The following is a 15,969-nucleotide window of genomic DNA, read 5'->3' on the forward strand; positions in this document are numbered from 1 at the left end:
ACGCTTGAAAACCCCGAGAATCCATCAGAATCCCCAGGTAGACTATTCTCTGCTGAGGAATCATCTGGGACTTCTCAAGGTTTACTAAAAGTCCTAGGGACTGGATCAGTCTTAAGGTGAGAGATAGGTCCTCCAGACAACGGACTCTTGAATGGGCGCGAATCAGCCAGTCGTCGAGATACAAGGAGATCCTTACCCCCTCTAAATGTAGCCAATGAGCCACATTTTTTAGAATGCTCGTGAACACTTGGGGGGCTGTAGAAAGTCCGAAGCACAGAGCCCTGAACTGGAAGGTTCTTCCATTTACCATGAACCTCAGGTACTTCCTGGAGGAGGGATGGATGGGTACGTGGAAGTAGGCATCCTGAAGGTCCAGGGACACCATCCAATCTCCTGGACGAAGGGACGACAGAACAGAGGATGTCGTCTCCATCGAGAACTTCTTCTTGATGACAAAAACGATCAGAGAGCTCGCATCCAACACCGGTCTCCAACCTCCCGAGGTTTTCGGCACCAGAAAAAGCCGATTGTAAAACCCTGGAGAATGCAGATCTTGAACCGGTTCTATGGCTGCTTTTGCCAGCATTTGATCGACAGCTAGCAGAAGGGCTTGTCTTTGAACAGGGTCCTTGTATCTTGCCGATAACTCCCTTGGAGTTGTTGTCAAGGGAGGTTTTTCCCTGAAGGGGATGAGGTAACCCTTCCTCAGAATGGAGAGGGACCAGTCATCCGGCCCCTTCTGTGCCCAGACCTCGGCGAAGTTCAGAAGTCTGGCACCCACTGGCGTCTGGAGGACTTGAATCTCACTTGGACTTCCTGACTGGCAGTCCTGAAGGTTTCCCTCTTCTCTCAGGTCTACGCCTTCTGAAAGACCTGGATCCTCGAAAGGGCTCCTGAAAGGGAGCCTCTCCTTCTTTGCCATCGGCGCTGCAGGTCTCATCCTTTTCGAGGATAGAGCAAGAAGATCCTGGGAAGCTTTCTCTGACAATGATCGAGAAATCTCCTTAACTGTCTCTTACGGAAACAGATAGTTCGAAAGAGGAGCATACAAGAGGGAGGACCTCTGGAGAGGAGAAACAGATTTTGATAGGAAGGCACTGAAGACGGATCTCTTCTTCAGCAACCCAGTACCAAAAAGGGAAGCGATCTCAGTAGAGCCGTCCTTGACAGCCTTGTCTAGGCAAGACAACACGCTGCTAAGGTCTTCCAAACTGACGAAGTCTTCTTCCAACGTCCTCTTCGCTAAGGCTCCCAGAGACCAGTCCATGAAGTTAAAGACTTCTAGGACATGGAAAAGGCCCTTGAGGAAATGATCCAGCTCACACAAACCCCAAGAAGCCTTGGCCGAATTGAGAGAGAGCCTTCTTGAAGAATCGACCAAGGAAGAGAAGTCTGATCCAGCCGATGAGGGGAAAGCCAACCCCATCGGTTCCTTGGTCTCATACCATATTCCAGCTCTGCCAGAGAGCATGGAAGGAGGCAAGGAGAAAACTGTCTTGCCAGCATCCTTCTTCGATTGAAGCCACTCTCCGAATCCCTTAAATGCCTTCCTCAATGAGATCGTCGGACGCATCTTCACCCTGGAGGAGGATCTAGAGGTCTTCGTGCTCGAAAGCATAGAACCAGGAGAAGGAGGAGAAGCAGGTTTGAGGGATTCCCCAAACTCCTGAACAAGAAGAGATGCCAACCTCTTATAGTCCGACACACTGACATCCTTGGGGGATTCATCCTCCAACAAAACTTCCGGGCCCGTAGGAGGAGGAGAACGCTTGGATGAAGAAGGGCACTTGGCAGGAGAAGAGCGCCTAGAAGGAGAGGAGCCTCTGACCAAAGAAGAGCGCCTAACAGGGGAGAAGCGCCTGCTAGAAGTCTGGCGCCTGACAGGAGAAGAGCCCCTAACTGACGAAGAGCCCTTACCAGGAGAGGGGCGCCTACTAGCAGGGAAGGAGGCTGGGGAGGCGCTTCTATGTGCCGAAGAACGAGAATTGAAGTGTGAAGATCGCTTGTCCGGAGAGAGGCGCTCTCTAACCGGAGAAGACCAACGACGAGGACGCGAGAGCCTGGAAGGAGAGGCGCTATCTTCCGAGGAAGAGCGCCTAGCAGAGAAGCGCCTGCAAGGAGAAGAGCGCCTGAGAAGAGGGGAGCGCCTGCTACTGGAGGGGCGCTTAACAGGAGACGAGCGCCTCGAAGAAGAAGGAATCCTATCAGGAGAAGGGAGTCCCGGAGACGAGCGATTGCAAACTGAAGGGCGCTTGTTGGGAGAAGGATGTTTCTTGGAGGACTTGATGGGAAGAGAAACATCCTTCCTACACGAAGAGCTCTTAGCCAAAGAGCCAGCAAGAGCAGAAAGCTGAGCCTGGAGACCAACCAGGATCTGCTTAGTGGACTCCTGAACCTCAGAAGAAGAAGAGGGGGATCTTCGAGCTCTCTTCTTCCCTACAAGAGAACCCTCTGGGAAGCGTTCAGGGCTGGAATCCACAGCGTCTCCTCTAGGCGCCTTCCAGGTCCTCTTCGAAGGGCGCGACTCCTCGGCCGAACTCCACCCGCGCTTGGGCGAAGACGAAGCAGAAGAAGAAAAACACTTCCTCAGGATCCCTTTTCTATGGCGATCCAAGGCAGCCTGGGACACGTCAACAGGAGCTGCCGAAGGGATGCCTGACCGTTGGGAATGCTCTTCATCCCCCTTGCGGCTGTCGACATTCCTCCTCCACTGGGTCTGGGAGTTTGGAAGAGGTCTAGGCCTAGGAGCAATGCCGAGCTGGTCAGACGCCCCCTCCATTACACTGGGGACACTGCACAAATCACTATCACTTCTAAACTTTTTCTCCTCCATTGCACGCATCTGCAATTGCATCCTGCGGATTGTGGCTTTCATGGCAGCCATCTCCGACGACGAATCCACAGGTTCGGCGGAGGGTGAAGGAGCTGAAATCAAAGGAGTGACAGGAGAAACTGCAAGAATGTTAGGATCTACTTCTAACTCTTTAGAGAGAGACCTACTCGAGCTCCTAGAAGAAGCCTTCCTAGCTCTATCCTTCTCCAGCTTACGTACATAAGCACTCAAAGCCTTCCATTCTTGATCAGTAAGATTCTCACATTCATACAAGTGTTATCCATAGAGCAGTCTTCCCCCGACACTTCATACATACCGTGTGAGGATCTACCGAAGCTTTTGGTAGTCTCACCTTACACTCAGGTCTAACACACACACAAAAAACCGGTGCAACATTCTGATCAGACATCTTAAAGAAAAAATCCAAAGCCAAAATCAAAAACAATCCACGAAAGCGTATGCCAAGCCAAAGATCCAATACGTCACCAAAGGTCAGTCCAAAATAAATCCTTAGCGAGCGAAAAATGAAAATCCAAGCAAGAGGAACCAACAACAGATGTTGCCGGAACCAGCGACAGAGAAAATCTGATTAGAAAACGGGAATGGTTCCTGTTCCCGCCACCCAGCGGTGGGAATGGTAGATCACCTGACCTACCTGTCGCGTGTGCCGTGAAATTTGAATTTCTGTCGGAAACGTCGGAGACTAAAGCTAAGTATATATCTGACGGGTAAGTTGCATGTACAAAACTTAAAGATTGTCACATAAATTATATTTTACAGCTATAACCATATTGTATCCTCTACCTTCCGGGATTAAATGACTTTTTCATTTCATCTTGACTGATGTCATAATACCACACAAAAAACCACTTGTTTAACACATTTCAATATATCTCTACTGCACTCCTCATTCCACAGACTGTCATTTATTCATTACAATGGATTTCAGTGATGCCACACAATGATGAGAATATCAATACTTGATGCAGTCATAACAAGTGATGCTTTGGTTGCTTTATCTATGCCTGGCCTTCCTTTAATGGCTACTTGCAGAAGAATTAAGCTTCAAAGTTTAAAAATAAATGAAGCCATTAAATAATTTTCATTAGTTCAAATACTTCCTCAAAATACAAAGCTCAACACCTGTCAAAAGCTTTCAGGGCCATGCTTTCTGATAAGTAACAAAGATCCAGTACTTGAGTTAACACTTGAATTTTCAAGACGTCCCACAGCTAAAAGTAATTCCACAAAAAATCTAGCATAAATTTAACTATCTTAACATTCAAGAGATTTTCCAAAAATGCACCAAGTCTATAAAGGTAGCTTAGCAAAAACTCGTCATAATAATGTAGCTGAAGAGTGTAAGTAGTCAGTTAAGTTGACACACTACTGTACACACAACAGAAATGTGTGCTACCTAAACATTGCCGTCCAAAATTTAAATAGTTGTATTACGGCTTATGCAAAAGATAAAATTCCTAATTCCATCCTATAAATACTGATCAAATCTACATTTCTAAAATCTTCAATGTATTATTGTCATTCAAAATCAAGTCTATATGACTGATAACATAAGAGTGTAAAGTGGGCAGATATTTCTTCAAAAGTAACCTTTTGTCAAAAGTCAAACAAAAGGACCAACTTAACATACGGGTAGATATTTCACTAGATGCTGAAAAATCAATACTTAAAAGTTGATTAAGATGTCAATAGTAAAAAATCTGAAAGGTTTGGACTATGACAAGTAAAACACCTTACCTCATCAAATGTGTCCGTACCATAGGCTACAGTACCCAGGTGAAGAATCTTGAATACCATTTCATTCTGAGTGAGAGTTCCTGTCTTGTCTGTTAACAGGTAATTAATGCGTCCAAGTTCTTCAGGAATGGTGGTAGATCTTACAACAGTTCCAGGCATCTCTTGATCTCGTTGAATAACCCACGAGTAAAATGTTTTCCCAACATCTAAATTCACTCAAAACTAGACATGAAAATGAGTTAGAACAACACATTATATGTTTGGTGTGCAACAATATTCATCACTATATATATATATATATATATATATATATATATATATATATATATATATATATATATATATATATATATATATATATATATATATATATATATATATATATATATATATATATATATATATATATATATATATATATATATATATATATATATATATATATATATATATATATATATATATATATATATATATATATATATATATATATATAATATATATATATATATATATATATATTTAGAAAAGATATATATATATATATATATATATAAAGTTTTAAAATACACATATATATATTTCATAGCTTCAATGCTTTAAGATGTGATGAAAGAATTTATGGAGTCAGATGGAAGTATATATAGAGATATATATATAAAATCTTTGTGTTCAACAAATAGTTTGATTCCTCAGCAATATTGACAGTCAGGTGATCTTCCGAATGTTATGTATATTATGATATATATATATATAAATTTGATCTATATTATATATAAAATCTGCCCTAAAAGTGAGTTTGATCGTTCATTAACGTGATAGAACTGCAGTTGTCTAGATATAGCTTTGGAGAGGATCCAGGCTTTGAATCAGCAGATAAGGTAGAGTTTGTAAACAAATCTCTGTTTTTAAAAAAGGAAAATTGAACTTGTGATTTTTTCACCATGATTTTCTAATCAATATTAACTTTTGAACTGGTAAGTACAGATTTAACCTATTGAATATTGAATGTGCTAAATCTTTCAAATTATTATTTTGTCATGTTACGTTTGCCAAATCTTGGATGGCATCCTTCAATTTGCATTTTACACTTTCCATTATTGTGTTTTGCATTTCATATATTTTTATGAGTTTTCAATCATGTTTGATTCTTCCGACAGATGTCTGTGGACAGATGTCGAAGGTTTGGACAGTGAAATGGACTGTTTCCATCTTGCACATGTGGTAAACTGGTTTTGACATGACTAATTGTTTTCCAAGACATTTGGGGAATATGTGTGATTTGGATTGTTTTCTCTTAGCCATAATGAGACTTCTTTAATCCGAAACATGTTTTACAGTTCACATAAGTTTATGTTTCTAACTCTTGATAATTCATTTATTATGCATTTTAATCTTTGCTTTGTTTTGTTCATTTCTTGTTGGGTTATTTGAATAATAAAACTACCCTTTCCCAAACTATTCAGTTTCTTTTTGCAAATGGTTTCATATTTAATTGATTTGGTGAGAATGAGTGACACGATCGATGTGGGTCCGTTCGAATACGTTCCTAAGCAGATCAGAGAGAGAGAGAGGCTGGCATTGATGGATGTTCCATAACAATCCTTTTAAAATGTTATCCACAGAGAGAGAGAGAGAGAGAGTGATGAATCAAGGTCTCCTGTCTTGAGAGAGAGAGAGAGAGAGAGAGAGAGAATAGAGAGAGACTTGAGTTTTCCATAGGGTCAGAATTTCTGAAACCAAGGATAAAAAGTTTTAGCCATAATTCATTAGCTAGCGTGAGCGCCAAATGTTCATACGCCTGAATTTCATGAATAAAGATCCGACCTTTGTGATAGGAGTATCACTGAAGTGCATTACTCTTCAAAAAGGTGACAATACAGGCTGTCAGGCTCGATAAATTATATAAAATATATACTATAAATATATATAAAAGTCCGATATATATATATATATATATATATATAGTATATATATATATATATATATATATATATATATATATATATATATATATATATATATATATATATATATATATATATATATATATATATAAAATCTGAGAATTTTCATTTATAACTAACAGTTTTGTTTATCTTTCATTTCAGACAGTAAATTAAATCGGCTGCCTGTGAATTTGATTCCTGGTTGGCAAAGTTACTGCCCATATATTAAGCAACAACTACTGATGTGTCAAGACAACTCATCACACTTCAAGATTTGCAATCAGGGGAAAAGGGATATAATATATAGAAATGCATGGGTATATTACAAAATATTAAAGTTTTACTCAGAAACACTTCAAAAAAGATTGATTTCCTAAAGAGAGAGAGAGAGAGAGAGAGAGAGAGAGAGAGAGAGAGAGAGAGAGAGAGAGAGAGAGAGAGAGAGAGAGAGAAATAGCCAAATCAATCACTCCTCCAAGGCTAACTTAAAGCCAATTTGTAAAACTGAGCATATCTAATATTCATTCCAAATCCTGTAAAAATAATGTGAAGGGCCGAGTTGAGAAAGCTGTAAGCTCACAATTTTATTATTGGATGCTTAAAGATCTTTCTTAAAATATATACAATTTTCAGTTAAGATACACAAAATCTAGAAAATTATATAAAACTTTATGCAATTTTCTGACTTTCTTATTAGCTAACATAAAAGCAAACACTTTCTTTTATAAAACAAAGGTCTTAACCACAAAATAAATGCTGAACACCTATCTCCCATCATTTTTTTTAGTTTACATTATGTATTGAGAGGTAAATTTTTATTCTTGGGCTTGAAAGATGATGGTGCATTTGCATAAAGGCTACAGAGAGAGAGAGAGAGAGAGAGAGAGAGAGAGAGAGAGAGAGAGAGAGAGAGAGAGAGAGAGAGAGAGAGAGAGAGAGAGAGAGATAATATCCTACGTATGGTTTCACCCCAGTGAGGTAAGGATTACCTCACCAGGGCACTCCTGTTATTACAGCATAAATTCTGACTGAGCAATAGACACTCCTGTCTAGTATTTTCTTTATCTCTCAATCACTCTCTCTCTATTTAAAAAACTCATATATATCTATCTAAAAGTAAATTTTCTTGGTCTTGGCAATTCGACCCAAATAATGAATGGTGTTTATTTTTGTAAATACATTTGTTTAGCACCATTTAATAGTCTTAAGATTTGTTACTATTTCCTTATTCTTTTGAAATGATTAAGTATACCTTAATTTTACCAGACCACTGAGCTGATTAACAGCTCTCCTAGGGCTGGCCCAAAGGATTAGACTTATTTTACGTGGCTAAGAACCAATTGGTTACTTAGCAAAGGGACCTACAGCTTATTGTGGAATCCGGACCACATTATAGCGAGAAATTAATTTCTATCAACAGAAATAAATTCCTCTAACTCTTCATCAGCCGGCCGGGGAATTGAACTCCAGCCCATCGAGTGACAGTTCGCAGCTCTATCGACTCACCCAACGAAGAGCTTTTTGAATGATTATTAGAGAGAGAGAGAGAGAGAGAGAGAGAGAGAGAGAGAGAGAGAGAGAGAGAGAGAGAGAGAGAGAGAGAAGAGATTTTAGTTTAAGTTTTTGTACATAACTGTTACTTACTATATATATAAAGTACTGAATATGTTCACTCAGAACTTGTACACACATCTGGTTTATGATAACACTACACTGTACCATATATACATTAACAGAAAGCATGCACCAAAAAAGTAAAACAGAGTAGTCTAGTGTTTATGGTTGTGAACTGCTGTTCACTTTTTTTTTGTGATTGTTCTAGTCTTGTCTCATTGTTACTTGTATGCAACATTCATTATGGAAACATACATTACATGCACTACCTATGAGTTGATTGTGTGTGATGGTATTTGGGGTAGGCTAGCCTATTATGACTAAAGTCATGAGCAACGTTTGTGTTTACTAAAGTGTTTATTTTTGGGTATTTGGTTTAACACACACACACATACTGTATACAAAATTAAAGTATACAGCAATACCTTGATCTTACACAATTTCAAGTTGCGCGAATTCACAGAAACGCAAACTTTTCATTGGAACCTAGCTAAATGTCATACGTGATTTTTTCGCAGAAACACGACATTTGCAAATCCTCGAGAAACCCTGCAAAAGTGTTTTTTACATTTTTATGTAATTTATGAGTTTTCAAGCTTTTATGTGTAAATTAAATAACATTAAATAATAAAAATAATAATTCTCTCTCTCTCTCTCTCTCTCTCTCTCTCTTACTGAGATGAGAGAATTTTTATGGTTACATGTATGTTTATTTGTTTTGTAAGATAAATAAATAGTTTACCTAATAACAAGTACTAATTTTCACATAATAATAATAATAATAATAATAATAATAATAATAATAATAATAATAATAATAATAATAATAATAATAATAATAATAATGAAACTGCAATTACAAAATTTTTAAATTTCTATGGTAAATTATGTGATATTTTAAACATACAAATATCATTTCCCGATCTTTTGTGAAACCTTCAAAGAGAGGGACGAGGGCAAAGCTGTCAAACATGTCAATCGTTGCCCACAGCGTGTCAAAGGATTTCTATGTACTATCTCTTTCTCTCTCTCTCTCTCTCTCTCTCTCTCTTCAGTCGTTGCCCACAGCATGTCAAAGGAATTCTATGTACTATCTCTCTCTCTCTCTCTCTCTCTCTCTCTCTCTCTCTCTCTCTTTCTTTCTTTTCCTTCACAAATCATGAATTTCCATCTGTTGATATCTAATGTAAGAATAACTTCTCTCTCTCTCTCTCTCTCTCTCTCTCTCTCTCTCTCTCTCTCTCTCTCTCTCTCTCTCTCTCTCTCTCTCATGTTATTCTCTGTTTCCTTAATAATTCATAGTTAATTCTCTCTCTCTCTCTCTCTTTCTTTCTTTTCCTTCTCATGAATTTCCATCTGTTGATATCTAATAATTCTCTCTCTAGTTAATTTTCATTAATTTATCTTGATATTTTAAGTAAGGACAACTCTCTCTCTCCATAGTAACAGATAAATATTTTCACTCTCTCAAGTAAGGACAACCCTTTCTCTCTCTCTCTCTCTCTCTCTCTCTCTCTCTCTCTCTCTCCTTTGTAGTTAGCACTAACACATTTTTACAACTTATTATTTCTCTGTACATCTTTACCTGTACAGTAGACAGTTTAAATTGATCTAATTTTACCTGTCCCATCTACGAACTGTAAATGCGCTAGTGTGACAAATAAGTTCTAAAACATACAGTAGAGACATAATAACTAAGAGTTGTATTAGTCAAACTACAAAACACTGTTTGTTCATGAAAAAGCATTTCAGAACAAAGTATACCTTAGTTTCACCAGACCACTGAGCTGATTAACAGCTCTCCTAGGGCTGGCCCGAAGGATTAGACTTATTTTATGTGGCTAAGAACCAATTGGTTACTTAGCAACGGGACCTACAGCTTATTGTGGAATCCGAACCACATTATAGCGAGAAATGAATTTCTATCACCAGAGATAGTTCCTCTAGCTCTTCATCAGCCGGCCGGGGAATCGAACTCCAGCCCAGCGAGTGCCAGTCCGCAGCTCTACCGACTCACCCAACGAAGAGATCGCATTTCAGAACAAAGAGAGGCGTAGAATAAAGTTCTTAAAAACGAGGTTGAGAAGACTTCTAAAAATAGAGCAGTCGGAATGGGAGAGAGAGAGGGAAATTCTCTTCCAACTCTATTTTTATGTCAACCATTTATTTCTTTTTTCAAGGGTAATGTATTAAGCTAACTTTTAAATAAAATTACAGTAATTTTAATTTCATTGAAAATTTGGCTTAATACTTTGGGAGCATGATTAGGGTCATATTTAGTGTTTAAACTCTAGATATAAGCGTTTACTAGCATTTTTAGAGACCGTGCCAAACTTACAGGAAAATTCACCTCGCATGAGGGGTTCTGGAACCTAACCTCACGTAAGTTTGGGGTTTGACTGTACCTGTACTGTACCTGCGCTACTTATTTCTTTAGATTGTATACACTTTTTCATGGTAATTACAACTGCATTTGCAAAGGCTAAACTAGCTAAGCTTAGTTTAGGCTAGGATTTTTTCTATAACCACATTTTGGACATGCAAGCAACCACCCTTGGACCTATTAGTAATGTTCAATGAGGGGCTATTGTATGTTTATTTACTGACACACAACACAATTTTACACATGCCAACTCCAGTGTAACAAAACAAACACCAAAAGTTTCTTGAAAACTCAGAGGCAAATACTAAAAAATACCAAATTTGAAACAATCTTTATGCCCCATAAAACAATCTATACTTAATTTATATTACTGTAATTGTATACTGTTGCCTCTCATCAGAGGGATCTTATCTCACAAATGTCAGTGCAGCATTAGCAACCTTAAGCAATGACAAAATAACTTTTCAATGGCAATATAGTGAGGGATGTCCCATTGCAATAAGAAATTTGTATCTACAGAAAAATTCAATTTCAAAATTTGCATGTATCCATAAATGTACAGAACTAGCCTTTTATGAAAAGCCTCAAGTTTCTTCACTGACCTTTTACCAAAAACGTAGTAAGATAATGACAAAATGCAAAACAGCAAGCATGTATTATTCAACATGAACAAGATGCTGTTCCATCATCAAAGAACAGGACAGCAACTAAGTGATCCATGATTAAAAAGAAGTAGTGTAACAAAGAGGTCGTTGAGGGTGCTCATTACACATCTGTATCCCCTATAACAGGAATTCCACTGACAAGATCATCATAATGCAGAGAAAACTCAACTATAAAGCAAGGCAAGAGTTGAGCTAAGGAGATGTGCTAATTTATGACCTAACATTAAACTGACCTTGGTAGAGTTGTGGTCTTAATGTCACTTTGAGAAATTGAAATTCAATAAAATTCTTTAAATTTGAGTATGACAGTTTTTCAAAAATTCCTTATACGCTTCGACCTCTTTAAACCAGCACCCTTGGGACCAGGCCATTGCTGGACCACAGAAAATCCTGGATGACAGAAATCACCCCTAAAAAACCACCTATGAAAACAGTCTTGCCAGCTCATTCCACATATATAAAGCTTAAAAATAATCACTGACATTCACTAAGTTTAGTTCCTTACAAAAATTCTGGCCTGCTCCATAAGCATCTCCCCAGAAATGCCTACACTTTCCTACATCTGAGCTTAAAGCACTTTATAAAAGCACTGTCGAATTCTGATCTCCTGGCACCTTTCAATGTTTTCCGGCAATTCAAAAACTTTTCTGGCTTTCGTTTCCAGCAAAAACCTAAAAATCTGTGTGTGTGTGTGTGTGTGTGTGTGTGTGTGTGTGTGTGTGTGTGTGTGTGTGTGTGTGTGTGTGTGTGTGTGTGTGTGTGTGTGAGAGAGAGAGAGAGAGAGAGAGAGAGAGAGAGAGAGAGAGAGAGAGAGAGAGAGAGAGAGAAGCTATGTCCCCAGTTAGGTTGTTACACCAACAGATATCCATTTGCAAAAGCCAAATAATACTGTAGTATAAAGAATAATGATAATTTAACAAAACTGTTATTTTATGTACTGTATCCTGTTATATTTTCTGCATTATTATCATATTATTTCCTATTACTGTATAATTTATGAATATTGCGATCAGGCACCTTTTACATTCTGGTAATGTTTACATTCTTAAAATCATCAGCTGATTGCATTTTTCAACATCATCATAGCCATTGGTTGCTTTTTTGTAAATTATCAAAGGTTGGTTTAAAAATGCAACTTGCTTTATTTATAAATGCGGTAAATTAAATGAAGTATAGGGGTGATTTCGCCAGTATCAGATGATGCTTTTGCCTCTTCCAAAACATTTTGTGGCCTGCACATTATTTGTTTCTTCAGCCACAGCCACAGCCATAAATTTAGTGGCACATTTTCATAACACTTTTGTCTCGACTGCATGAAGGATGAATAAAGACTTTTTTTTTTTTCTCTCTTTTGAAAGTCACCACTGAAAATTAGTCAATTTTGAACAAGTCCACAACCCTTAATAAATGTATTTTACTTGCAGTACCTGACATTGGCAAACAGCTGTTTCTTGTTTCGACTGTTTATGTCACTGTCTTGCATGCAGTAGTAAGTGGTTGTTAATTTAAGAAACAGCAATGTTTTCTTATACATGTCACAAGGTTGGTAAGCCTGATTTAACATATGAAGATTCACATTTAACCTAATGAACTTTTTCTTCTAGGCTTACATATTAGTTAGATGCTAACTTTACATATTAGTTAGATGCTAACTTATGTATAATATACATTATAATTGGTATCTACCAAAACTGAGACAGACATAGAAAGCTTTGACTAGTTTAATCTACCGAAAATACATCTCGCACTTTAAACAATGTACGTATATGATGAAATCATGTTTTTGGACGAAATTTTAATGGTTGCATGATATACAAGACTGGATGATACATGAGTATACAGTATATATACAAGACTGGATGATACATGAGTATGCAGTATATATACAAGACTGGATGATACATGAGTATACAGTACTGTATATGCAAATTACAGTTCTTTTGTACACTGTTTTATTTAGTTTCACAGAATATGTTCATTGGAAATAAACTGTGCTTGTGTATTTCTGGAGCAAGCTTCAGTTCCGAAATCCAAAAAAATACAAAAACTGAAACGTGACAGAGCCCTCGTATCCCTCAAGAACTAATGGCAGCTGACTCAAAAAAGTCCCAGATCATGGGAGTTGCCAGACCATGGAGTGCTCAATTTAAGAGGTCACTGTATATTTCTTTTACTTGACTACCCTAGTGATTCTTCCTGCCATACATTATTAACTTGAAGAATACTTGATCACCTTGTCCCTAAACACTGATTTCTACACAAATTTCCTCATAGTCCTCCTACTGGAAAGAAGGGTGACAACAGATCAATGGTATAAAAAAATGCAGCAAAGATGAACAAAGCCTGATGTTTTGTGAGCGGATTTGCCAGGATGCTTCTCCCCTTGACAACCTTCAGACTACCCTTCACCACTAAATTTAACGGGTGTGAAATGGTAAAGATAGCCAAGAGCTCATCAGACTCATTTATGAAGTGAATCTTTGTTCATAAGACTCTCAAGGATATTGAAAAGATGATTAGTCACTGAATTTAAGGCTTGACCAACAGCCCATGCAACTTGCTGTCACCATCAGAAACAAGAAGACTAGAGGGAGAGGGACAATCAAAAAAGTACGTTTATTTCACAACAAGTCATTATCATTAATTAGACCATATTGTTTGGGAGGATTGAACTGCTAAAATCACCAGATTGGTGGGGTGAGACTGTAGAATCTGCCCGAAAACATCATGGGATTAATTTAATACATCAGATCTGTCATTTAAAGATTAACAAGATATCGTGTCCAAGGCAGAAACCCTGATACGCAACAGAAACTGTTAGAGGTTGCCACCTTCTGCTTAAGTTCTGTTTTCTCAGGAGCCATTAATTTAGCAAGGGACAGAACTTATCAATTACGAGTGACATATAGATAATTAATTCTGGGAGTTTACATCACAGAGAATGCCATAATGGATAAGGAAGATACAGTTTGAGGCACAAGCATAAACAGTCATTTCTAAGCTATTTTTCTGCTTCTGTCTAAAAGATATCAGAAGTATGTGACTAGGGAATCTGACAATGTCAATATGGTTGATTATGAATGATGGCTGACTTGAAACAAACTAAAAATTCCATTGAAAAGGAAAAAATGTATCAAACTGAAAGCTAATAACTGGTAGTCAGACTGCAAAGAATAAGATGTATGCTCCTGCCATATTCACAAAATAATGAGATGGTGGCAAGGAGAAAGGGGCACCCTGCAATAATGCTGTGGTAGTTTTTTTGGAGTTATTTTTTTTAATCGAATGGGTTTGGTTTAAGAAGGGAAGCTTTATTTTTGTATTTTAGGAAACAAAAATATTAAGGTGATGTTTTGTTTTGCTTTTGTGTCTATGTTTTTGTTACAGAGTATTTTTTAGTTTTTTTTAGTTGAATGTATACAATAAGTATCTTTATTTTTATTGCGGGAATGAGATAGTATAAAGGAAAAAGGAACAACTTCTCCCCTTTTTGACAGCCTTTATGACAATTTTTTTTCATGAAACCTTGTATGATTTTTTTTCCAGAAATACCACAGTGAACATTAGAATACTATAATTTCAAAGACTCTTAAAATTAGTGCATGAAACTATAGAATCAGGGAGGCAACAGAGTGTTTTTATGCAGTACAAGTATGGTAATATAGATATTTTTACATTTGAATTGAGTCCCTCAGATAAAGGGCACAGAGTGAATAAACTATTAGTCTAATATAGGTACTGCTGTATTTGTGCACTGGAGAAAATAGTACTGTATATGCCTTCGACAGACAGTGCCTTGATTATATAAACCCATGTAACTGTGGAATTTGTGATTTAAAATACTATTCTATTGCCTTGGAAGATACATAAGTATATGTGAATTGGCATCAAGAAGAAATTCTGAATTTTTTTTTTGCAAATTTGCTTTTTTTTTTCTAGAGTTAAGGTGGTTGTTGGGTGTATGAGTGGGATTGATGAGTGAAAGTTATTTGTTAAGTTTTTGGAACTTATATGATATTTTTTAAACGTAAACTGAATTTCTATTTTCTATAAGTGTTTGTTCATATTGTTATGTACTGTTGTTTTTGTTGTTTTTTTAGTTTTGACCTCCTAGAAGTAAAGGATGTCACACTTTATTAGTTGTAAGTTACTTTTAAGAATAAATTAGTGTTGAGAATTTTTGTTTGAGTAACCTAATATATTTCCACTCGACACCATCTGCCCCTTCTTTACTTTATTCTGCTGATCGAGGCCCCAACAATGCTGACTAACATGCCTTTTCACCATTCATGATGAAACACACTTCACTCTGGTAATTATTTAATCTTACATGATTGATGAAGATTGACATTTGTACACCCATGGTTTGTATTGAATGTGACAATGAGTTTTGAGTAATATTGCATTCTGATAAAATCTGTAGGTCAGTAACTCACCTAATTGGAATGATGTAAGAAAAGAGAAGAAGAAACCTGAAGAAGTACCGGTACCATGGCCCTCCAAATCCTTTGAGGCACATCATAACTAATGTCAGACCTAATACTGCTACAAACAGAAGCTGAAACAAGGCAAGAATAGTCATAAAAGTTTAATTAACTTAAAATTTTTCATCATTTCTAAATTAAATTCTTTATTGATAAATTAAGTATAGAAACACAATTTAAACCATAAAAACAAGAAAACATAAATTCACTTTTATTAGGTGTAAAATTTCGGTTTTTATAACAAAACAGTCTTCACTCAAGCCCATTTTAACACAGTCCAAAT

The 15,969-nt window shown here is 37.2% G+C and overlaps 1 protein-coding gene across 1 annotated transcript in view; it reads right to left on the reverse strand.

Annotated features, from left to right (window-relative positions):
• Positions 1-15,969, reverse strand: part of LOC136851878 (probable phospholipid-transporting ATPase IIB) — a 351,307-nt gene that overhangs the window by 192,982 nt on the left and 142,356 nt on the right. Inside the window, exons 9-11 of the mRNA XM_067126209.1 lie at positions 15,639-15,760; positions 12,942-12,949; positions 4,592-4,806 (exon numbers count right to left, since the gene is read on the reverse strand). Coding sequence (XP_066982310.1) covers positions 4,592-4,806; positions 12,942-12,949; positions 15,639-15,760 — 345 coding nt within the window. The remainder of the gene's footprint in view (positions 1-4,591; positions 4,807-12,941; positions 12,950-15,638; positions 15,761-15,969) is intronic.

This window comes from Macrobrachium rosenbergii, chromosome 24 (assembly GCF_040412425.1).
Source record: "Macrobrachium rosenbergii isolate ZJJX-2024 chromosome 24, ASM4041242v1, whole genome shotgun sequence".
Taxonomy (NCBI): domain Eukaryota; kingdom Metazoa; phylum Arthropoda; class Malacostraca; order Decapoda; family Palaemonidae; genus Macrobrachium; species Macrobrachium rosenbergii.